The sequence below is a fragment of the Sus scrofa genome, chromosome 11 (genome assembly GCF_054392235.1).
Source record: "Sus scrofa isolate SSC_HxYL_T2T_F1_AM1 chromosome 11, Sscrofa_HxYL_maternal_Yorkshire_Landrace_v2.0, whole genome shotgun sequence".
Lineage (NCBI taxonomy): Eukaryota > Metazoa > Chordata > Mammalia > Artiodactyla > Suidae > Sus > Sus scrofa.
The window spans coordinates 52,022,400-52,047,129 of record NC_139393.1 but is presented as its reverse complement, the minus strand read 5'-3'; the positions used below and the strand labels follow the sequence as shown (position 1 = coordinate 52,047,129).

General features: G+C 41.4%; 2 protein-coding genes across 14 annotated transcripts in view; one reads left to right on the top strand and one right to left on the bottom strand.

The window, feature by feature from the left end:
* Nucleotides 1-22,496, bottom strand: part of BORA (BORA aurora kinase A activator) — a 26,684-nt gene extending 4,188 nt beyond the window's left edge. Inside the window, exons 1-10 of one of the 9 annotated variants that reach the window (XM_005668463.4) lie at nt 22,323-22,496; nt 20,701-20,868; nt 18,062-18,168; nt 14,610-14,655; nt 11,145-11,226; nt 7,951-8,016; nt 7,355-7,411; nt 6,465-6,673; nt 5,590-5,722; nt 2,401-3,008 (exon numbers count right to left, since the gene is read on the bottom strand). In XM_005668463.4, the coding sequence (XP_005668520.3) occupies nt 2,401-3,008; nt 5,590-5,722; nt 6,465-6,673; nt 7,355-7,411; nt 7,951-8,016; nt 11,145-11,226; nt 14,610-14,655; nt 18,062-18,168; nt 20,701-20,853 (1,461 nt within the window). In that variant the 5' untranslated portion in view covers nt 20,854-20,868; nt 22,323-22,496. Of the gene's footprint in view, nt 1-2,400; nt 3,009-5,589; nt 5,723-6,464; nt 6,674-7,354; nt 7,412-7,950; nt 8,017-11,144; nt 12,953-14,015; nt 14,656-18,061; nt 18,169-20,700; nt 20,869-21,540; nt 21,892-22,322 lie in introns of those variants that run through there. The other 8 variants (XM_005668462.4, XM_003357859.5, XM_084981948.1 and 5 more) reach the window with 8 other exon arrangements.
* Nucleotides 22,113-24,730, top strand: part of MZT1 (mitotic spindle organizing protein 1) — an 18,150-nt gene continuing 15,532 nt past the window's right edge. For 4 of the 5 annotated variants that reach the window (XR_014819626.1, XR_014819624.1, XR_014819625.1 and 1 more), the window contains exon 1: nt 22,113-22,295. Coding sequence is in view for 1 of the 5 variants with exons in the window: in XM_003131018.6 (XP_003131066.1) it covers nt 22,226-22,295 (70 nt within the window). In the remaining 4 variants the exon portion in view is untranslated. Of the gene's footprint in view, nt 23,835-24,730 lie in introns of all 5 variants that reach the window. The other variant, XR_014819623.1, reaches the window with a different exon arrangement.

Here is a 24,730-nt window from a genome sequence, read left to right as displayed (position 1 = left end):
GGCCTAAGTTTACACATCATAAGGGCCCTCTGAGTGCCTAGCACAACTGATGAAAAGGAACCCATACCAAAAAGGCACTGAAATTTCAGGACACTGTGGACACAGAAAGGATCCTATTCTCCAGAATGGGATAAAAAGAGACTACGTGCAAAAGATCAAGTATTAAAATTGTTTCAGATCTCTCACTTGTGACACTGAAATGAACCAGTGAACAATATCTTAAAAGTCTGAAAGACAATTCTTTTCAAACTCTCCAATGTGAGAGAATAAAGAACACGTGGCCAGATGTGCAGTAGCTTGAAAAAGGTACGCCTTCTCTGAAAGCTACCAGCAGGTATGTTCCAGTCAAATGAGAAGTAAATCAGGAAAGAGAAGAAGAGGGTACAGAACACAGGAGAGGTTAAGAGAATCCCCAGGATGACGAAGGACTGTTTTAGGAAGACAGCTCTCTACAATGTTTTGAGGCCAAGCCGCCCGATCAAAGGCCCTGGGAAAGTGTGGCTGTCTTGGAATGCTTGAAGCTACTTCTGGTAGGAAAGTAAGAACATGTGAAAACATTTTTCAACTACAAAATGCCCTGCAAAAGGGAAAGCTGAAACTGACTCGTATATACCACAGAATCATTAAGGACGAGGCTTGTCACGGGGAAAGAAGTCCCCTAAAAGGGGCTGGATTACCCTGCAGGTACCAGGCAGAGAGTGGACGGCAGTTTAGTGGTGAGACAGGCTTCCAGTTGAACAGGTGGATTGGATGATTAATGGGTAATTTCCAGGCAAGTATTTTACAATGCTTCTATAAATGCTCTGGGAGAAAAAGAGGTAGTGAGGAAAAAAAGGAAAAGAAGTTAACAGTGCCTCTAAGGCTCAGTTTGACTGTATGTGCTTTTTCACTTGGGAACCACATTTAGAAGCTGGAATATGTAAAAGGGATTCTAGGGTTTTGTGTTTTTTTTTTTTTTTTTTTTTTTTTTGAGCAACGACCCTAGAAGTCAGGATAGACAATACAGGCATAAAATACAAGCAAAAGATTATATGTAATTTTGGATCATTTAAAATCCCGCCATGAGTTTTAAACTTTAGCATGTCAAAAATGATGGCACTCAAGCATTATGGAGTTATTATGAGAATGAGATTAAGTAGTATATATAAAGTGGTTACAAGAGTGTCTAGCAATCTAGAGCACTGGGTAAGTAGTAACACTTACTACAGGTCGGTATATAAACATGGACTCTAAAGCCAGACTGCCAGGCTCTGACTCTGGGCTCCACTACCTTCTAGCTATGCAGGCAGTCTACTGAACCTCTATGACCCTCAGTTTCTTCATCTGTAAAATGGGGACAACAGCACATCTATTTCACAGGGTTGTTATGAAGATTAAACAAATTAACACATGTAATGTACCGGGAATAATGCCGGCATACTGGAAGAGCTCCAAGTGCTAGATTTTCTATGAAATGGAAGGTTGGGTTGCCTTGCTGACTATTTTACGGTTCTTTCTAAACTCTCAACACAGAAGCATATGGCAGTTGATGGAAGAAATGTCTTTCTGAAAGTAAGGGCTGGCTACGAAGTGTACTTGTCAAATGAATCATGCTTGCCTGTTGCCAGATATTGCCAAATTGGAAATGTACAATCACGTGAAAAACGGGGGTTATAAACCACATTTTTTAAAAGTATAAAAAATATACATGTAAAAGTACTCTAAACCCTATTCTTTCTCCCTAAATCGTATACAGGAAAAACCAAAACCACTTTATTTTTAGAATACGAATACTAGCTGAGAAAATGAATTCCTTTGGAACCAGCTCCACACGAAAGAGAAGCGACCCAGAGAAGCTGCTGGACTCTAGCAGTTAAAACAGAGCAGCTTGACTTCTTTTCTGCTTTCTTTTCCTACTCCCAATAAAGACCAGTCCATGTGAATATTAAATATGCATTATCAGCCCAAATGAAAAGGAACTAACCCTCTTTCTATCACCTAGCTGTGATTTTAAGAAATATCATGTAACGCTCTAGGTCCTCACCTTTAACCCATTTTCTTTCTGACTATAATCTGATAAGAAAGGATAAAGAACACCAACGGGAGTTCCCGTCGTGGCACAGTGGTTAACGAATCTGACTAGGAACCAGGAGGTTTCGGGTTCGGTCCCTGCCCTTGCTCAATGGGTGAAGGATCTGGCGTTGCCATGAGCTGTGGTGTGGGTCACAGACGCGGCTCAGATCCCGTGTTGCTGTGGCTCTGGCGTAGGCCGGTGGCTACAGCTCTGATTCGACCCCTAGCCTGGGAACCTCCATATGCTGTGGGAGCGGCCCAAGAAAAGGCAAAAAGACAAAAAAAAAAAAAAAAAAAAAGACCACCAATGGAGCAGGTAAAGGACTGCAGCGTATTAAAAGGCCTTACCTGAGTGTTACTGCTTTCACAAGGAATGACGCTGCTTTCTGCAAGGGGTGACATGCACATGTGGGAGGTTTCAATGCTGAAGGCAATCCCATTCCCAAAATCGGTCATGGGCGAGCTGCCATGATCCACGGGCTCCTTAATCCAGGCGGTCTCCTCTACCATCTCGACGGGATCGACCATATCCACAGTGTGGTTCTCCTTCTCGCTTTCCACGTCCTGCAGCAGCGCCAGCTCTTTCGCAGACGCGCCGGACTGGTGCTGGGTAATGGACATGGCCGTCACTGCCAAGTGCGGGCCACACGGGCAGGTGCTGCCCTCCAATTGCAGCAGGTGGACTCCAGCAGCGCCAGAGGCTGGGGAGGAGGTGTCTGTGCAAGGGACATCTGCTTTTTCCTCATCTTCACTGTGAGCCTCAAGGGTAAAAGGTATTCGGATCACTGAGGTCCGATACTGAGCACCCCCTCTACACACCTCGAGTCTCATGGGAGACCAATTTTTTATGGGTGAGCAGCCATCTATATAAGGACTTCTGATACACGGATTGGTAATTCCATTAGAAGTGGCCCCAGATGAAGCATCAGGAGAATGCAAAGTAAACTTCCTTTGTTCTAAAAAATTGGGAGGGGGAAAAAGAAAGATTAGGAAAGAAAAAAAAAATCACATCATGAAAACATGGAAATGGGTAAGCCATTACTAAATGGTCATCATCAGGTTTCATGCCAGAAAAATTGGATTTCTTGAACAGTTGTGTTGTTTCCTGGAGTGAAACTGGTGTTAAAAACAACAGCACAGGAGTTCCTGCTGTTGCCTAGTGGGTTAGAGACCAACTGCACTGGCTCAGGTTGCTGTGGCAGTGTGGGTTTATTCCCCGGCCCTGCCCAGGGCATTAAAGCATCCAGCATTCCCTCGGCTGTGGTGTAGGTCACAGCTGAGACTCACACTTAATCCCTGGCCCAGGAACTTCCATATGTCGTAAGTGAAGCCATTAAGATTAATAATAACAATAATGATAATAGCACAAATGAATGTGTATCCATAAGTCAAGTGAGACTTTTAAAAAGTTAGTTCCTCTGGCACGTTCCCTTTTTTAATGAAACAAAATATCTTATTCCCTGAGAATTATGTCCTCACAAGCACACTGCTAGTATGAAAAATACTCCTCACATACAAGATACAGAATAAACAGGAGTTCCTGTCATGGCTCAGTAGAAATGAATCTGACTAGCATCCATGAGGATGCAGGTTTGATCCCTGGCCTTGCTCAGTGGGTTAAGGATCCAGCATTGCCACGAGCTGTGGTATAGGTCGCAGACTCGGTTCGGAGGTGGCATTGCTGTGGCTATGGCGCAGGCTGGTGGCTACAGCTCGGATTTGAACCCTAACTTGGGAACCTCCATATGCCACAGGTGCAGCTCCCCACCACCCAAAAAAGAATAAACTGACAGCTACCAATTAACTGCTGTACCTGGTAAATGAAATACGTAATAATCTATTTGCGTTATGTAAAACACTGTAAGCAACATTAAAAGGCAAGCAAAAAAATGTAAACATTAAAAGGTAAGCAAAAAACTGTAAAATAATATTTGCAATAAGAAGGCGGTTAACAGTGATAATCAAAATGATCAAAATGCCTTAAGTTAACAGTTTTCACAGCTTCATCAGCTTAATAATAACAGAAGTTTTAAAAAATGGGCAAAAGCATATAAACAATCCTCCCAGTGGTAAATGAACATATGAAGTGTTCAGCTACATGAATAATTTAAAAAAATGGAAGTCAAAGCAATGAGAGACCCTTTAACAAAAACACTGAAGTCCAAGGTAATAATCCCTCCCACCCCCCAAATGACCAATAAATATTCAAAAGAGTTAATATTGCAATAATCAGAGACAAAGATGAAAACAGTAAGAGATCTTTTCACCATGTGCCAAATTAACAAACATCAAAAAGAATGACAAGACCAGTGTTGCTAGATGGGGAAAAACTGACTTTCTCACCCACTGCTCATGAAAATTTCAATTGGTGCAAGCTCTTACGAGGAAAATTTGACAAAATTCCTCAAAAGCCTCAAAAACATCCATCCCTTTTCATCAACTATCCCACTTTTGAAAATTTAACCTAAGGAAATAAATACAATAATACAATGTATATACAAGGAAAACTTAAAAATAATTTAAATATTTATCCATGACTGAAAACAAAATATACAACCAGAAAATGGCATGTTATAGAGTGATTAAAAAATCATGATTTCAGACAGTAAGTATAACTAGAATGACCTATGAAAATACTCATAATAAAATGCTTTATGAAAAAAGCAGGATACAGAACTGTGTGTGTATGTGTGTGTATACATGTGTGGAGACATTCACATACATACACATAAAGGGAAGACTAACAAAAATAGTTTCCAGTTTACCAATTTTATTTACTACAAGTAGGTTTTTTAAAACGTGAATTTTCAAAAAGTGCTATAAATTTTTTCAAAGAAAAACTGACATATTGAGAACAGAAATATGTAATTTTTCACACATTATATTTACCTTCAAAACCTTACTCAAACAAATATATCCTTATAAGATGAATATTCAATTACGAAAGTCTGAACCTATAGGTCGGAAGGCTACCAAAACCAACTTATCTCTACAACTGCCATCTTTCTTTGATTCTGTTTTATAAAAGGGTTTGATATAAATACTGCTAGTCCAATCCCATAACTGACACTACAGTAGCATTGTGCTGAGAACTGCAGTCCTAGAAAGTAAATTGTTTCTTTTGTAAAAAAAAAAAAATCCAAGTTTCCGAATTTTAGAAAGTTTAGTGGTCATGTAGAGTTCTGTAGTTATTTTTATTTTTATTTATTTATTTATTTGCTTTTTAGGGCATGGAGGTTCCCAGGCTAGGGGTCGAATCGGAGCTACAAATGCCCACCTATGCCACAGCCACAGCAATGAAGGTTCCGAGCAGTGTCTGCAACCTACACCACAGCTCACGGCAACGCCAGATCCTTAACCCGCTGAGCAAGGCCAGGGATTGAACCTGCAACCTCTTGGTTCCTAGTCAGACTTGTTTCCACTGCACCACAGTGAGAACTCCTAGAGTTCCACAGTTAGAACAAGCTAGGAAGAAGTTCTTTAACAACAAATACTGACAAGATGAATTTTAACAAAGTATTTTATTGTGAGACATACCTGAGAGTGGTGTCTTTCCTATCTGAAAGTCAATCGGTGAGAAAGTGGGTGAAGAAATAGGTGTTGGACTGGTTATGCTTCCCAAACTGTATTTTTTTGCACTACCCTGGATAGGGCTAGAAGAAAACTGCCCCTGTGATTAAAAAAAATAATAAAATTACATGGTTCTCTTCTCAACTAGTTATACCACACACTAGCTATCTTTATTTTCAAAACACATTCATAAACTAGGTCATTAACTTTGGTCATTTACCAAAAAGTAAGATGCCACCTTTGCTTTATGGCAAAAGGAAGGCATCTTATAATGAGGATAGTTAAGAAGACTATGAGAAAGATTTTATTTTACTTTATTTAGTTATTTTTTGGCTGTGCCCCCAGCATGTGGAAATTCCCGGGCCAGGGATCGAACCTGCGCCACAGCTGCAACCAGAGCCACAGCAGTGACAACGCCAGATCCTTAACCTGCTGAGTCACGAGGGAACTCTGAAAAATTTTGAAACAACATACTAGACAAGATAAAATATAAATGCATCGTATTTACACAAACCATTGTTTCATATTAAGTAGCTGCTTATGAAAAATTTTAAATGACATTACTCCACTGATACCAATCTATAATTGAGTTACACTGGAAATCTTCCACAATTCAGTTAAGTAACTGATACTGAAATTCCTTGAGATTCATTCACCTCTACATACAAAAATTGGAGAATCTGGCCAAAAACATTCCTATACGTAATGACAACATGTGAAATAGGCTAGTCCACATGAAATATAAAACCCAAAAGACAATCATTCCTTCTGAGTATAAGAGGAGCGTCTAGGTCTAAGATGCCTACAGCAAATCAAGCAGCCACCGTTAGTACACGTCTTACCGAACTTGGGGTCTGCACAGGAGATAAATCTATTGAACAGAAAACCTCAAGTGATGCTTGAGCACCGCTACGAGGACTTCTGGGAGAAGCTGGAGATAAGGAGTCAGAGATACTTCCGTTGCCATCTAAAAATAGCTTTCTTCTGAGGGATGAAGAACTGAGGTTTCCAGGAGATTGATCTGCAAATTCATCAGCTCTAAAATAGTCACCTATAGTTAAAATGAACAGAAAAAAAGGCAAAGCTAGCCATTTTGAAGAGCAATTATATTTCAGTTGTCCGAGTTTTTAAAAACCAGTATGTATTGCATGTTTGAATTTTTTTCAAAAAAGAAGGCAAAATTTAAAAGCATATGTGATGTTTTAAATCTGAAATGCTTCCTTCTCTTTTGAGTGCTTCATTATCAGAATAGATAGCACCAGTAAGATGTGTCCGTGAATAGTTTATGCTCATAGTTAAGTTCATTATGATTAAAAAGGGTGATTCAGGCTATATTAAAGAAAAATGAGACATTTCAGGATGGTTTCCCCAATTCTTTGGAAAGAGGCACTGCCAAAGATTTCCATTTACAAAAGCCCTTAAAACAAAACCTGGGAGTTCCCAACATGGCCCAGTGGAAAGGAATGTGACTAGCATCCATAGGGATGACGGTTCGATCCCTGTCCTCGATCAGTGGGTTAAGGATCCAGCATTGCCGTGGGCTGTGGTGTGGGTTGCAGACATGTCTCGGATCCTGTGTTGCTGTGGGAGTGGTGTATGCCAGCAGCTACAGCTCCAATTTGACCCCGAGCCTGGGAACATCCATATGCTGTGGGTGCGGCCCTAAAAAGCATCCCCCCCCCCAAAAAAAAAACCTTTAAGTTACTAAATTTTAAACAAACACCATACTTACCTAGTATCTTTTCTAAATTAAAATCCACAGGAAGAGACAGCAATGTCTGGCAAGCAACTGGAAGCAAGCAAATAAACACAAACATGGATAAATCAATGTGATAAATGCAATTTAGCACGTTCTTCCCAATCAGCCATCTCCCATGATGCGCCACCCAAACTGGGCTATCTCCTTTATGCATTCCATTCCATAACGTGCCACCTTCTTCCAGATGGTTTCCCACATCTTCTAGAACTGATGTAAACCTGTTGATGGTAAAAGTACACCCCTGGTTGTGCTGTTGGCACTTGAATCAAAAAAGAGGCCCATCTATATCTGGGGGTAGGTTTCCTAATATTAACCAATTTTCAAAAGAATGCTTTCCCCGACCAAAATTCAATTCACATGCCTTGAGAACCACAAAACAACACATTATCACCATTTCTAAAACATGGCTGGATGTATCCCAAGTGTTTCTGAAGGTCAGCTCTCATAGAACCCATTCATAAAAAGTCAACAATTTCAATTCCAGAGTGAAGTGTTCACATGAGCTGAATTTAAAATCAAACGTTGCTTAATATGGAACTTACTTCTTTTCTGATTGTATTCAAACTCACCATTGCTTTTCTCAGAATGGATAGTCAGCTTTCTTCCCATTGGAGATTCATTATTTATGTTAACACCTGTAAAACATTTAAAGTGAAAAAATCTGACATTTTATAGACTTCATTTACATTGGGGTTACTTTTTCCAGAAGGAAAAAAAAAAAAAAAATGAAGCATGGAAACTTATTTAACATTTTCAAAACAAATATCTGCATATGTAAGTATATAATTCAGTGTGTTTCTGTTAAGCTTATTTATTTTTAATTGATTCATTTTCGACTTACGAAGGAGCACAAGGATAAAACTTAAGGATTACCATAGCAAGTAAGGAGATGCCAAGAGATACTTTTTTTTCTTTTTAAGGCTGCACCTGCAGCATATGGAGGTTCCCACGGTAGGTATAGAATCAGAGCTGCAGCTGCTGGCCTACACGACAGCTACAGCAACACGGGATCTGAGCTTTATCTGTAACCCACACCACAGCTCAGAGCAACACCGGATCCTTAACCTGCTAAGTGAGGGGAGGGACTGAACCCATGTCCTTGTGTAGGTGGGTTGGTCACTGCTGAGCCGCAATGGGAATTCCTCCAAGAGATACTTTTTAAGGAAAGCAGGATGGCTCTCCACGTCAACCTTAAAAGGTTGGGGATGGATGTTTAGAGAATGCCAATGTCCTCAAACAGATCCTCTGTCACTTCTTTCCCAAAATAGGTTTAGATAAACTATCTGAATTAAAATGCCAGGCCATTTTGATAGAAACTGAAATTTGATCACTAAAACCTTGCTAGTTTTTCTTTTTTTTTTTTGAACACAGGAGAAAAAAATACGGCTGCAAATAATTTTTATTAACAATCTAAAGTTAATGACTAAATATTAAACTTTTTTTTTGCTTTTTAGGGCCCCACCCATGGCATATGGAGGCTCCCAGGCTAGGGGTCTAATCAGAGCTGTAGCTGCCAGCCTATGTACGCCACAGCCACAGCAACACCAGATCTGAGCTGCGTCTGTGACCTACACCACAGCTCACGGCAACGCTGGATCCTTAACCCACTGAGCAAGGCCAGGGATCGAACCCGCAACTTCATGGTTCCTAGTCGGATTCATTTCCACTGCGTCATGATGGGAACTCTGTGACTAAATATTAAACTTCTTAACTCAAAAATCACCAGGCAGTAAATAAAGCCTTCTTCACTGTAGGCAACATGACCATCTATACATTTTTTTTTTTTTTTTTTTTTTTTTTTTTTGGCAGCACCTGCAGCATGTGGAAGTTCCCAGGCCAGGGGCTGGATTCAAGCCACGGCTTTGACCTATGCCACAGCTGCAGCAATGCCAGATCCTTAACCCACTGGAAAGACAGGAGGCTTCAGGTCAAGGACAAAGGGCTTCGTTAATCTCAGCATATAGCCTGCAGCATGAAGTTCACATTCCTGTCAGTTCCCTTTTGCCCCTCAGTCCCAAGGAAGTGAAATGAAACAGCCCAGGGGGGTGCAGCACACATAGAAGGTCTGTGTCGCAGCGGAGGAACCCCAGGCTTGGGAAATTCCATCCTTTATAAGCTGCAAGCAAACCTGCTCCAGAGGGACACGAGTTCATCATTACAATGGGCAGCAAAACAAACCTACCCTCTGCTTTGGAGGGATATGGTCACAATATAAACACCTTTTAAGAGGTAATTTGGAACAAAACCTGTCTGTGACACTCTTCATGAGATATCTAGAAAGGTGTGAGACCCATGGAGAATTCAACTGACTTCCAACACCAGACTGAACAGCTCAGCTCTGAAGCCCACCCGATTAACCACTGTACTCTGTCATCACAGGCTTGATAAGCAGAACAAAGAGGGTATGGTATTTTTAGCATCTTCCTGATCCGCATCACTTTAACAAAAACAGGATATTTCAAGCAAAAAATGACATTATAAAAAAGATCACATAAGAAAGTTGATTCACCTGTTCAAAAATCCAACATGAAGAATTTGGGGGCAGGGAGTTCCTACTGTGGCACAGTGGGTTAAGGATCTGGCATCGTACAACTGTGGTGCAGGTTGCAGCTCAGATTCGATCTCTGGCCTGGGAACTCCATATGGTTCAGGGTGCCAAAAAAAAAAAAAAAACACTTCTTGGAGGTAGAAAAATACTTGAAAGATTACTGGCTTGCCCTTAATTTCCTTCTTAATTTTACAGATCATCAGCTATATTACATATCGTCCCAGAAGTCATATAAATATTCATCCTCCCTCTACCGCTGTAAGGAACCAGCAAATTTGCAAAAAGCAAAGCAATTTAAAGATTTCACTTTAAAAATTAACCTCTAGGACTTCCCATTGTGGCTCAGGGGCAACCAACCCGATTAGTATCCATAAGGATGCAGGTTTAATCCCTGGCTCACTCAGAGGGTTAAGGATCCGGTGTTGCTGTGAGCTGTGGTGTAGGTGGCAAACGTGGCTCGGATCTGGCATTGCTGTGGCATGGGCCAGCAGATGCAGCTCTAGGTTGACCACCCCCCCCCCAGCCTGGCAACTTCCATATGCCACAGGTGCAGCCCTCAAAAGAAAAAAAAATTAACCTCTATATTCTTTATTTTTTTTGTCTTTTTGCCATTTCTTGGGCTGCCCCCGCGGCATGTGGAGGTTCCCAGGCTAGGGATCGAATCGGAGCTGTTGCTGCCGGCCTACGCCAGAGTCACAGCAACACGGGATCCGAGGCGCATCTGCAACCTACAACCGCAGCTCAGGGCAACATCGAATCCTTAACCCACTGAGCAAGGCCAGGGATCGAACCTGCAACCTCATGGTTCCTAGTCAGATTCGTTAACCACTGAGCCATGACAGGAACTCCTTTTATTTTTTTATTTTTTTATTTTTTTTGAACCTTTATCTTCAATTCCAACTATTTCCGTATTTCTTCATCTCCAGACACTCTATAACCATCATCATAACTGATGTTCACAACGGTCATAAAGAAGTTAAACTCAGAACAGAGTGGCCAAAAAAAAACAAAAAACAAAAAAACACAAAAGAAATTAGTTAAGTTTTTGAATCCTAACTCTTAAATAGTTAAATCCTCTGGTATCCAGAAATTTCATTTATAGCAAGCTTTCTATCAAAGTGGATAAACTGACACTTCACTGTACATTACTATACAATCACTGCTTTTTATTTTCATGCTATTTATGACTTTCGATGACACAGTTAATACACTCACATTTACTGGAATGAGACTCTGAAAGCTGCTTCCCTTCATGATCAGTCCAAGGAGAGGGTACAATGACATCCTTAGTGAAAAACTAGGAAAATGAAAGTCACACAATTAGGCATAAACTGCCTCCAAAATAAGAAAATATAACTGTGTTAAAAAAAAAAAAACCATCAAACACATTACATACTGACTTTACAGTTCTATTTTTAAATTTTAATACTTAAAAGCACATGGCACGGCATTGTAAGTCAACATTAATTTTAAAAAAATTTTAAAAAACACAAATGAGCAAAGGTGAAATGGAAGAAACAAGGTATATATAGAAAGTGAAATCTTAATCCTTCAAATCAAATACTCAAATTTGAAATTTGCAAATTAAGCTAAGGGCATTAATCATAAAGAAAATCTTTTTTAATTTTTTTGGAGGGGAAGGGAGATTGACAAAAGAGAAGAGAAAAAGGGAAGGAATAAACGGAATAGATTTGCATGAGTATAAGCCAGGATGAATGGTGTGTAGGAGCCGGCTTGTCCTAACTCTCAAGATCTAATTATTAAATTTTCAGGAATTGTGTATATCGGTGGTTAAAGCCAATATTAAAATTATGTAAACTTAAACACATTATATTAAAAATAAAGGTAGTAAACATTCAAAACCATCACCTGCTAGTTATTTTACTGCATTTACCAGTATCTCTGTTCTTGAGGTTAATTACGTCTTTTGAATCTGTACAGCAGAATGCCTACACATAACGGTGTACAAAGCCTTTCTCTCCCATTCAAGGATGTCATATTATGAACTTGAAATTGGCCATGGGTGGAGTATCTACATTACAGACAACAGCAATCACTAAAACCCACTCCCTCCCGACGACCGGACGTCAGGTAAACATTTACCAGCACCCCACTGGCCAGTACACTCAAATGGAGATAGAGCATTTGGATAAATGTCTTTCCTCTTTCCTTCCAGATATCAAATTAATTAGGCCTAATACAGGATATTCCCCTCCCCTCTATGTTTTGGGGGTAACTCAAAACATTTTCTTTCTGTTTCACTACATCTGTGACAATGAACTAATTTCCTTAGTCTAAACTACCTATAAATACACAAAGTGAAGATGCAAAACAAGGGGAGACGGAAGCGGAGATTAGGACAGAGACAGTTCCCAGAAAAAAAAAAAAGGAATATAAAAGACCCATACTCAGGAAGCCATGCCTAAGTTCATTCAAAATGAAAGAAACCCGAACCCAAGTAACAAGATGAAATGTTTAAGGCAATAAGAAGAGCACAAATTAAGAAATCTGATAACTGCCAGTAGACCAGACAGGAGAAAACAGGCAGTAATATAACATGGCCAAGAGAATAAGCTGGAAGGGCAATACAGCAAAACCTACCCAAACAGAAAACATAGAGCCTCTGATTTAGCAAGTCCACAAGATATAGGGACAACTGTGTTCACTGCAGCATTATTTGTGATAGAAAAACACTGAACATGATCTATGAACCTGTCAACAGAGGCTAGATCAGGTGACGTTCATTCACACAATGGAATACTGTGCTATGACTAAAAATCGGAATGTATGGATAATCAAAAAACATATTAAAAAATTATTAAAGAGGAGTTCCTGTCATGGCGCAGTGGAAACAAGTCTGACTAGGAACCATGAGGTTGCAGGTTCGATCCCTGGCCTCGCTCAGTGGGTTAAGGATCTGGCATTGCCGTGAGCTGTGGTGTAGGTTGCAGACTCTGCTTGGAACCTGCATTGCTGTGGCTGTGGCATAGGCTGGTGGCTACAGCTCCAACTCCACCCCTAGCCTGGGAACCTCCATATGCCTAGGGTGCGGCCCTAAAAAGCGGAAAAAAAAAAAAAAGAAATTATTGAATAAAAGAGGCCAAAGAGTATCAGAATAATGAACCCATTTATATGCAAATATTTAAAAGACATGCTATCATATACATAAAATGAATCTGAAATTATACTCAAGAAATACCACATTTAAGGAGTGAGAGAGGGATGAAGAAGGACTCCATTTTCATTTTATATTTTTTCTTTGCAGTTTGAATGTTTTTGTTATGTGGATGCATTTATTGTATTTCATATATATGTATGAATTTAACTTCTGTCTGATACATTAACTTCTGATACATTAATCCAAATCTTCACCATGACTTCACTTTTTCTCCTGAATTCCCTCCAAAATTAAGGTGAGGATTTGAAAGAGAAAGCATATTCCCCCGAATGTTGGGAAATGGGAAAGAGACTGAAAATATTCAGCTGGGGAGGAATCAAATGACTGGATTAGAAGGAAAATTGTGAAGTTACTAGGTAGATTAAGAAGTAGCTAATGTCTGGCAGGAGTAAAGGATATGAAACTATTTTCTAAGAAACACCTATATATGAAATACAGGAGCCACTGATCTCTGAACATGCCATAGCTTAAGTTTTCTGGGTGCAGAAGAACCAAGCACAGCTAAGCAACAGAGGTGGGCAGAGGGGGCCAGCGAGGGGAAAGAGGTAAAATAAAAAATGCTGCCATGTCATGAAGACTTTCTGAGTAAATAACTAGATGGATAAATTTTACCCTTGAAGAGGGGTTCAGAAAACAAAGAAAGCAAAAAGTGAAAAACTTACTTCATTAGTTTTACTTAAAAAAAAAAAAACAAAAAACCTTGGGACTCCCACTGTGGCCCAGTGGGGTTAAGAAACTAACTAGTATCCATGAGAATACCAGTTCGATCCCTGGCCTTGCTCAGTGGGTTAAGGATCCAGAGTTGCCATAAGATGCAGTGTAGGTCACAGATGTGGCTCGGATCCCACATTGCTGTGGCTGTGCCTGTGGTGTAGGCTGGCAGCTGCAGCTCCAATTCAACCCCTAGCCTGGGAACTTCCATATGCCGGTACAGACAGCCCCAAAAAGAAAAAAGAAATAAAAATACAAACTTCAAAAAGCCCTACATTTGAGATATATTTTTTCTATTTAGCAGCATGTTTTATTTCACGAAATATATTCTATGTCTTAAAAACTCAAAGAATCAACAATAATAGAAGATAAAATGATTACTGATGCCAGTCTAGATTTTCAAGGCTCGAAAATATTCAACTTCCTCAACATAAACTCCAACTTGAAACCACAGTTTGTGCTCATCAAAGGCACAAGGTAAGACCAACCTTGCTGGGCCCTGAGAATAAAAGATGAACAAAGCACAATATTGGCCAAAGAAGAATTCAGTCTGGGGAAGAAAAGCACTAAATCAATCATGACAATAGCATAAAGTACTGAAACAGCTGAAAGACACTGGTCTTGTGGGAGCACTGAGGGGGCCGGGGACTGGGGCCAGGGACTGCGGACGGGCCGGCTGGCGGGAGTTGGGACAGCAAAGGATCGGAAGGAAGTCCTTCTCTTTTAGAGATGATGTGCACGCAGAATCGATGCTTAACTGGCTTCGTGATCAGTGACAGTTTTTAAGTTACCTCTTCAATGGCTTTTTGTCTTTTGTCTTCCACATCTTTATCTATTCTATACAGAGATAAAGAAGAAAAATAACCATGCCATTACTTCAGCTGATTGAACATTTAAAATAAACCCTTTCAAAGAAATAATTTTTTTCCCATTGAAAACTGGCAAATATTATGCTCATTTTAAAAGAAAATTGGGATCTTATCACATTTTGAAAATGACAGTATTTAGATATTCAGCCTCGTGCTGGTAGGCTTACCTCCCCCTTTCCCTTTCTCAGTTTGAAGGGAATATTTTCTTTTCTTTTCTGTTTTAGGGCTACACCCGTGGCATATGAAGTTCCCAGGCTAGGGGTCGAATCAGAACTATAGCTGCCAGCCTACACAACAGCCACAGCAACACCAGACCTGAGCCGCGTCTGCAACCTACACCACAGCCTGAAGCAATGCCAGAGCCTTAACCCACTGAGTGGGGCAGGGGATCGAACCCACGTCCTCATGGATACTAGTCGGGTTTGTTATCACTGAGCCACAATGGGAACTCCAGAATATTTTCTTTTAAAAGGCTTACATTCATACAATTTTTAAATTATTATTAACAATATAAAGAAAGTGATTTGAATAAGCTTTTGCCCTTTAATGGCCACAAATTAAGAAGTATGTCACTTCACAGAAACCTAAAAATTGTCCCAATTCTTCTTCTTCGATTATAGCAAGTTTATCATATTCGTAATTTTATTTTATTTTTCTTTCTTTTTACAGCTGTACCTGTAGCATATGGAAGTTCCCAGGCTAGAGGCAAATCAGAGCTGCAGCTGAGGCCTATGCTACAGCCACAGCAACCCCAGATCCAAGCTGCATCTGTGACCTATACCACAGCTTGTGGCAATGCTCCTTAACCTGCTGAGCAAGGCCAGGGACTGAACCTGCATCTTCACAGACACTCCATCAGGGTCTCAACTTGCTGAGCCCACAATGGGAACTCCTTTAGACCTAATTTTAGAATCCACTCTTATTCTGAAATAAAAGAAACTATCATCCTTATAGTCCTAAACAAATAGGCAAAAATATTAATTACGAAACGAAATGTCAACAAAATAAGTTTGAAATATAAAATATAAAATTTTACCCAAACGAATTCTGTTTCTTCCACTTTGAAACAACATTCAATTACAGCACCATACATTTATTAGCTATAAGATGTAAATAGAAACTGTCAGGTCTCAAGCACAAGGCATATACCTGCCAAAGACTCAGCCGTTAGCCTTGTAGGACCACTTCTTTAATCTGTCCCAGGAGAGGGTATTTGCTTACCATCAATAAGCTGGCAAAACACCTTTTTCCCTCAAAATGTTTTCATGTATAACTTGTAGCTTGACCAAGCTTATAACGTGCATGTTTCAGAAATTAAAATCAAGTGGATTTCTCAAATAAGAGAACTGTGAGAAAATAGACTACAATGATAATCCACCTATCTCCGCTGAAACAGCTGTTTTGAGACCTAGTTCTCTTCATCTCGTGGACATAATCAGGCCAAGATGACAGTGCATAACAATAACAACACACAGCACGAGTAACTCTGATCTGGCACTACTTCATTCAAAAACCTCCCTCTGCTTCATCAGAGGACTTTCAACCTAAAATATTCAGGTGATTGCTGAAAGCGGTGAAAATCGGTTTGGCCAAGTATTGTAAAGCCAGATCATGGAAGGTTCTAAGAAGTCATACAGGGCAGGGCACCCTGCCTGGCACACCAAAGAACACCACCATGATGCATACAGGTTACAGTGTTACATGTATGTCCTGAATGGACTCCTGGCAGGTGAGGTGGGGCAGGCATTTCCAGATCATTCACCTCCTCTATGGACAGACTCCTCTGTCTACAGTTACCATTTTTTACATGTAGCACAACATGAAAAGGGTGGGAGGAACTGAAATAAGGAACTCGGGTTGAAACAGGAAGAAACACTGGAAGCCTTTGCTCATTTCTAAGGATGGATTGACATGTTTTAAGAATATACACACTATCCTTGGTGGAAGCTAAACCCATCACTGAATTACATGAGGAAGTTAAATTAAAATTCAGGTCTTTTCTCCTCCCCTATGTTACAGGTCTACCCCGTGACAGAGACCAAGATTCTTTTCATAAGCCAGCTAAGACAATACACCCTTTACTAACAGGTAGAGTAATGTTGTGTCACAATTTGTTGACTCTAGGACAGTGCCTCACGAGGCTGGAAAAATCTCTCTAGACAGTCCATGGTTCAACAGACCAAAAAGAGGAGGCAAAAGAAAGCATATGGTTTGTATGAAACAAAACAATGCGTATCATTTGTGACACATTTGCTTTTAGATATTCCGTTTACCTTCTCTTTCAAAGGTATTGTCTAACTTTTACGTTAAAGTCCTTTCATGTTCTATCCCCAACCCCGTCCCTTTCCACAGCACTTTTGCTGGACATCAATTAGTTAATTACAAATGGATGGTCAAGTTACCAAGCCAAAGGAGGAAGGGTGGAAAAGCCACACACTTGCTTGTAAGAGCATCCCCAAGTGTTTATCTCTGTGTGATTAAATTCTAAACTTAAAGGGAGAAGAACGGTTGGTTATCTCGAACGGAGAACACATGCACCTTAGAGCCAAAAATGAAAAGCTGAATATAATAGTATTTGACTGTTTCAAATAATAACAGAAAAATCAAACTATAAAACTGACAACTATAAAACGTCCCTCAAACTATGAATGAATACTGCTATCTGTAATTTACGATTATGGATTACTGCAACTAGTAATCAAAAACTATGCCTGTTCCTCCAAAGAAGAATATGGACTCACTATATCAGGCATCATTAAGCAGTCTCAGACACACTAGTACTTAAAAATCTATACAACACATCACCAGCAGCATCAGTTAGAGATGCTCTGATTCCTAGGTTGAATTTTAGACAATGTAATTCGGATTCCCAAGTGTCAAAGTCAGACGGTGTCTAGAAAAGCACTCTCCGCTGATGATGGCCACCCTTCCATTCAATGTGTCTTAAATTGGTAAGGGGATTTTAGGCTCCTCTAAATCTAGGTGGCAATGAAATGGCATTATGCTTTACCCTATAACACCAAAAGGAAGACAAAACAAAAATGCAGTGGCAAAAATCACAATCATGTGCAAAGGTACAAAGTTCTAAATGCCCTTCGTGCCATCAAGTGCTGGGGAAGCAGAGATGTCCCCTAAATAGCAGAGGGAGAAGGTCATCTTCTCAAGAAAAGGCCTCCTACCCAGATGGGGTAGACCCGTGGGGTTGGCAAAGGAAATTTTCTGGATGCGGTTCTTTGAGCTGATGCTACAGTTAGATTGGATAAATCTGCATCCTAATTTTTCCTGATTTCTTTACAAATAAAATCATTCAACCTCCTATCTCTCGTTACGTGAGAATACGTTATCACACTTAGTTGCAAGAAAAGAAAACTTACCGAGAACGACTTAAGTATAAAGCTTGACGATGAATGTCTTCTGGGTCTATTTCTACAGGATTTATGACAGCTAGTTGATCAATAGACCATCTAAACTCCCCTGGAGTCTTAAAAGAAAGTGATCTTATGAGTAGAAGCATACTAAAAGAGTTCATTGAAATGCTAACTTCAAATGTCAGCTTCAAAAATAATGGGAATGATTAGAATATAAAAATATCTTACAGCTCGCATTTTAAAATTTGACTTTATTGCTAAATTAAATGGCAAATGGTAATCAAATCACACTAAGTCACCTGACTTTTCTCTCTGTCTTTAAAATATCCAAACCTTACCCCTGGATGGTTTTTTAAATTACATAATAAAAAAAAATCACAGAGTATTAAAGATACAGAAATTCTACAATTAACACGCATCAGTGATGCAACGTGTCCAAGTAAAACTAAAAATCTTAGTGATCATTTTTTTCACTAAAAATGAAATTAAACAAAGTCCTAACTACAGAAGGGCTTGCTAAAGCTAATAAAATAAGTGATCCTTAAGATTATTACACGTAGTAATCAATGCAGTTTTTCTCTATTCAACTATTGGATAAAAAAAACAAAAGTATCCAAATCCTAATCTGTTTTTGACAAAATCAAGCTTAAACAAGCCAAAATGCCATGCATTCTTGCTTTGAGGATTATGCTGCAGTCACTCCACTATTTTTATTAAGACTAAAATTTAATACTCTTCAATTTAAAATCACGAGGTCAGCTCAAGGACTCAACATAAAGTGTTTAACTGTAAACTTTCCTCCAGTGCATAGTGAGCTTTCAGCTGATATGAAAGTGAAGCCAGCATTAGGAACCCACCCTGCTTGCAGTTTTCTAGATAATTCCCTAAGTTAGAAGATCAAACTTCAAAAGAACTTCTCCACTATAGCCAGTACCAGTGAAAATAAGCTAAAGAGGAGTTTCCATCATGGCTCAGTGGTTAACAATCCGACTAGGAACCATGAGGTTTCGGGTTCAATCCCTGGCCTTGCTCAGTGGGTTAAGGATCTGGTGTTGCCGTAAGCTGTGGTGTAGGTCGCAGACACTGCTCGGATCCTGCCTTGCGGTGGCTGTGGCATAGGCCAGCAGCTACAGCTCCGGATAGACCCCTAGCCTGGGAACTCCCATATGCCACAGGTGTGGCCCTAAAAAGCAAAAAAAAGCTGAAAAAATGAAGCCTTCCCTAATCTAAAGAGTATGTCTCCTTCCACTTCACTCTCCTGTCTAACTACCAGTCACAGCATCATATTCTCTTGAAGTTGCCATTTTAGTTGTGTCTATTCCATTAGGGTCAAGACCGACTTTTCATTTTTGCCTTTGTTTTTTTTTTTTTTTAAGGGCCCGCACCCGTGGCCGCACCAGGAAGTTCCCAGGCTAAGGGTTGAATCGAACTGGAGCTTGTAGCCACTGGCCTCCACCACAGCCACAGCCATGGCAGATCCAAACCACGTCTGTGACCTACACCACAGCTCACAGCAACGCTGGATCCTTAACCCACTGAGCAAGGCCAGGGATTGAACCTTCCTCCTGGTGGCTACTAGCCAGATTCATTTCCGCTGAGCCACGATGGGAACTCCAAGATTTACTTCTTTTTCTTTCTTTTTTTTTTTTTTTTTTTTTTTTTTTGTCTTTTTGCTATTTCTTTGGGCTGCTCCCACGGCATATGGAGGTTCCCGGGCTAGGGGTCGAATCGGAGCTGTAGTCACCAGCCTATGCCAGAGACACAGCAACGCTGGATCCGAGCCGTGTCTGCAACCTACACCACAGCTCACGGCAACGCTGGAGCGTTAACCCACTGAGCAAGGGCAGGGACCGAACCCGCAACCTCATGGTTCCTAGTCGGATTTGTTAACCACTGCGCCACGACGGGAACTCCCAAGATTTACTTCTTTTTCAAACAGTCTGCAAGCTAAGAACGGTTGACAAAAAAATCTGAAAGCTTACTATTTCACAACATGTGAAAATTACATGAAATTCCAAGTGTCCATAGGTAAAGCTTTGTGGGAACCATGCCACATTTATTATTTAAATACGACTTATGGCTGCTTCCGTAATACAAGGCAGAAGTGCACAGCTGCAACAGCAACCAGATAAGCTGCAAAGCCTAAAATATTTATTATTTGGCCCTTGAAAGAAAAATTTTGCTGACCCCTGCGTTAGAGTATAAGCTCCTTGAAAGTTTTGTCCTGTGACCCGGACTTGTTCAAGATGTCACCTCTGTACCCAGCACTGTGTTCAACCCAGAGCATTCAAATAATGTTTGCTGAATTTGTGAGAATAGATAATTAAACGACATGGCTTCTTCTCTATTACAGTGTTAGTACATATGTCATCAACCACATTATCTAGCTGAACCCACAGTTGTAGGAAACTAACACATTATCTATTACACTAACATGAAATCCTAAGTATGTAAAATAAAAAGAAATGCTAATTTAAAAAAATCTGGTTAACTTATTTTTTGCCCAACAACTATATTATAATGAATGGTACAATTAAAAAGCACATTCCAGATACATATGTTCCAGGATAAATCACCTACTTATCTTGTAAAGTAAGATATTTACATTCAAAGCTATTTGTAAACACTAGTCAAGCATAACTTACTGGTAATTTTGTCGATTTAAAAACAGAAGGACTGGAGAGAGTTTGTTCATGGAGACTAGAATAATCACCAGGACTTTCGAAAGGATTTAAAACAGGGATCCTTCCTGGCGTTTCAGGTGTTATCTGCATTTTTGATTCTTTGACATCTCCCATAGCGCAGAGAGAAAACTAAAAAGAAATCATAAGTGTGTATAAAAGGACAAAGTTTCAGACATTCATTTTGACAATTAAAATATATTCAACGAACATTTCATAAAAGAATTAACTCAAAAGCTAGCACTCTTGGGATTTTTAAAAAATAGTTTAACAAGAGCTCCACATACATTTTCTCAAGGGTGATCCTCTAAATAACTTAGAAAGCTAGAGGGGGAAGGTGCTGGAGAGAGATTTTTGCAGAAAATCTACAAGCTCAGAGAATTTAAGTGGCTTACAAGTACCAGTCCAAATATGAGAGTTCCGGTCCACCTTCTAGGCAACTAAAGTTCACAACAGGCACAAAGCCTTTTTCAACTAAAGAATTTATACCTACAGTTTTTTTTTTTTTAATTCATTATCTCAAGTCTCTAAGCACTTTGAGCATAATTCGGAGAGCCCAGTCATTTCCTAGAAAAATGCAATTACTAAACATCAGTTATTTACAGCAAGCAAATAAGAGACCAGGAAGCTTGTGCACCGTGCCCTTCTTGCACATTAAAGAGAGTGTGCCTGTTTAGGGCTAGGAAACTAACCGCTTTCGGCTGCCTTTTCTCGAACACCCTCGTTTCCCTAAGACCCCCAGGACAGAAGGCGAGACAATTATTTCCTGTCAAAGGAAGCTACAACCAGAGAAAAAGGACCTACTCCTTGGAAGGCTGATGTGCAGCTGGCCTCCTCGGGTGAAGAGCAGAGGAGGGCACTCACGCCGGTGTCATCGCCAGCCCTACTAGACCACTCTTTCTTGGCGCCCCTTCTTCCGCACCTACTCCCTGGCAGCTCCCATTCATCCCGGGAGAGCCGGCAGGCAGGTCCGGAGCTGGGCAAAGTGAGCTCTCCAATTCGAGACAGGAGGAAAAGCCAGGAACTACAGACAACGTACCTAGCTGTGTGTTTTTAAAAAAAAAAAAAAAAAAAAGAAAGCCCCCCCGCAAAGCGACTCCAGGACGCCCCGGGGGTGCCAGGCCGGCTCACACGACAGGCAGACTCTTTAACTCCCCGCTTCCGCGCTGTCTTAGGCCAACCAGGGCTCTGGCCCTGTGGGCGACTGGCCAATCGCGCCGCACCGCTGTCCGCGAACCAGCCAATCGAGTCGAGGCCGCGTAGTAAATTCGAATGGCAACTCCTCGCTTCGCATTCCGCGTAGAGTAACGAGGCTCCAAATTCAAATCAACGCAGCCTCACGCCGGCGACGGGCGCGAGGGGCGGGGCTGCCAGGCGTGGGCGGGGCCTGACCGGCGTGAGAAGGGGACGCGCGGTGTGATTGCCCAGGAGAAAGGAAGGCGCTCCAGTTCCGGGTCAGGCCCTTCGCTACCCTTCCTCGGCCTTCACCATGGCGGGTAACAGCGGCTCCGGGGCTGCGGCGGCGGCGAATCTGAATGCAGTGAGGGAGACCATGGACGGTGAGTGCCCGTTTCGCCCCCCTTTACCTTGCATCCGTTCCTTAAAGCCAGCGCCCCCAGGCGGGGGTGGGCCCAAAGGGACTTCAGGTCCACTTCCTGGCCTGATCTGCATCTTTGGGGAGTCTGTCAGGGCACCCCGCCAAGGCCGCGGGGCTGATGGCCTCATCCCTTCGGAGTCGTCTTTTCGCTCCTGCGTAGTTTGTCGCGCGCACAGCGTTGCGGCCCCACGTCAGCCCGGCGCGCGCTCAGCCTCTGTCGCGCTGGACCGCGCGCGCAGTCCGTGTCCAGCGTGCACATCCCACGCCCCCTCCCGCGCCTCTCTCCGGGTGCGACGCCCCCCTCCCCACGCCGTGGTCTTGCGTACCCGAATCCTGCCACCGGAACGCTCAGCCCACGCCCCCTCCCTATGCCACGCCCCCTCCCGCTTCGAGTTCCCGCGTCCTTCCTCTGGTGCGGGCCTTGCCAGCCCCGCCCAGCTGGCTCACTCCCTCTACTGCGGGGAGCGCCTCAGAAGCCTCTGCCAGACTTTAAGCCCCTCGCGGAGAGCGGCCTCACGTGTTTGGTCACCGCTACATCTTTTGTCCCTTGCACGTCAGCAGGCGCATTTTAAATAGACCGTGAAGGAACAAGTTGTGCGTTTATCAAAAGTGCAGCGGACCGGTTTAGTCTTGGAGCAGGTGATGCCTGTGTCGAGGGCTCTGGGCGTATTTACCTGTTTTTCGAGTCCCGAGCACGGGGGTAAAACCTACCCGCAAGTAGTAGAAAAATAATCGCGTGGAAGTTATCCTCTCCTCTCTGCCACTTTCTACCCCAGGTGGTGGTGGGCTTGGACAAGCTGCTTAGACATCCTTGAGCTTGCTTTCCTCCCCCGCCCCCCGTAAAACGAAGTTACCTAGAGTTGTGTGAATATTTAAATAAAAAACCAAGTAAGGGCATCTCAGAGATAGTTAAAAGATAGTTCCTGTACTTTGTGTATAAGATGTTATCCCACTTGCGGACGCCTCATTTGCGTCCCCCTGTATATGAGGATTTGATGCATGTTAAAACTTTGCATTTTCCAGAGGATACCACCTCACCTTCTAATTCTGTCAAAACTAGAAATTTTCACAGGTAAGCATTGTCAGCCTTCATGCCTCATCTCTGTCTCACTGTAAGGTCCATTTCCTATCAGAGCCACTCTTTGTGGAGACTTCTGATAATGCTTCTGCCTTTTTTTGCACTGGCTGGCTGCTCTCCTTTTCAAAAAGACTTCTTTATATTATTAGCGCTTTGGGGTCTAATATTTTACTTAGTTGCTGCTTTGCTATTTTTCTGAAAAATAGACTTTTTTTCTTAACTCCGTATTCAGCCTGTTTCCCATCCTTATTGATATATCATAGCTTATTAGGTGTTAAGTGGATTTGTTTACATGGTAACTATATGTGAACAACGTTATGGTCTTAGATATCCATGCTTGGAAGCCAGTGTGGTTTTTGAACAGGATGGAGGGTATATGAAGCCTGACTTGTAGGCAGTTTTCTTTATGTTAGCTGTGCTTAGGTTCCTTAATTATATGGCCACAATATCCCATTTGAATAGAAAACTGACATTTTCTCTCTGGTGGAACAACTGATGTAGAAAGGAGAACCAATCATTTGTATTGGTTACATTATCAAGATTTTTGCCGAGAGAACTTTATGTAAAATGAAGATTACAGAGTATAAGAACATGAAAAGGTAAAGAAAGACCAGGCTTTTTTTTTTTTAAACCAGCATCGGAGGCGAGCATGTGTGAATTAAAGAACACTGCTCCTCTACACATGGTTTGCCCACAATCCAAAAAGTAAAAAGGAAGGCCCCAGGTTGCCAGTGAATCAGGATCTGTTAAATGTGCTTAGGAACTGTCGTGTCCATTAGAACTCCAAACTTACAGAAATTCTGTGCTGTCTTGCCATAATTGGGTCCAAAATAATCAGTCACATAAAATGTGAAGTTTAATTATTGCTAAGTTAATGAAACTATTTTCCATGCCACCTCGGATGATTAAGGCACAAAGGGAAACGTTGTGACACTTGGCAATGTTAATAATTGACCCTACACATTGCTGTGGCTCTGGCATAGGCCGGCAGCTGCAGCTCAAATTAGACCCCTAGTCTGGGAACCTCCATGTGCCGAGGGAGCGGCCCTGGAAAAGGCAAAAAGATCAAAAAAAAAGAAAATTGACCCTACATGGAACTGAAAAAAGTACTAAATGCAGCAATTTCATAATCCCCCCCAATTCCTAGAAATAGAGCTCTAACTTGCCCAAGGAACTGGGCTAAACTACTCAGGCACCATTATTATGTGAAATTCTGCCAGTGTGGGGTTTCACTGTAGTAGACTGAAGTGTTCAAAACCTTTTGGGTCTGGCAACCCTCCTTCAAGATCTAGTATATTTCTCTTCATTCTCTTCCTCCC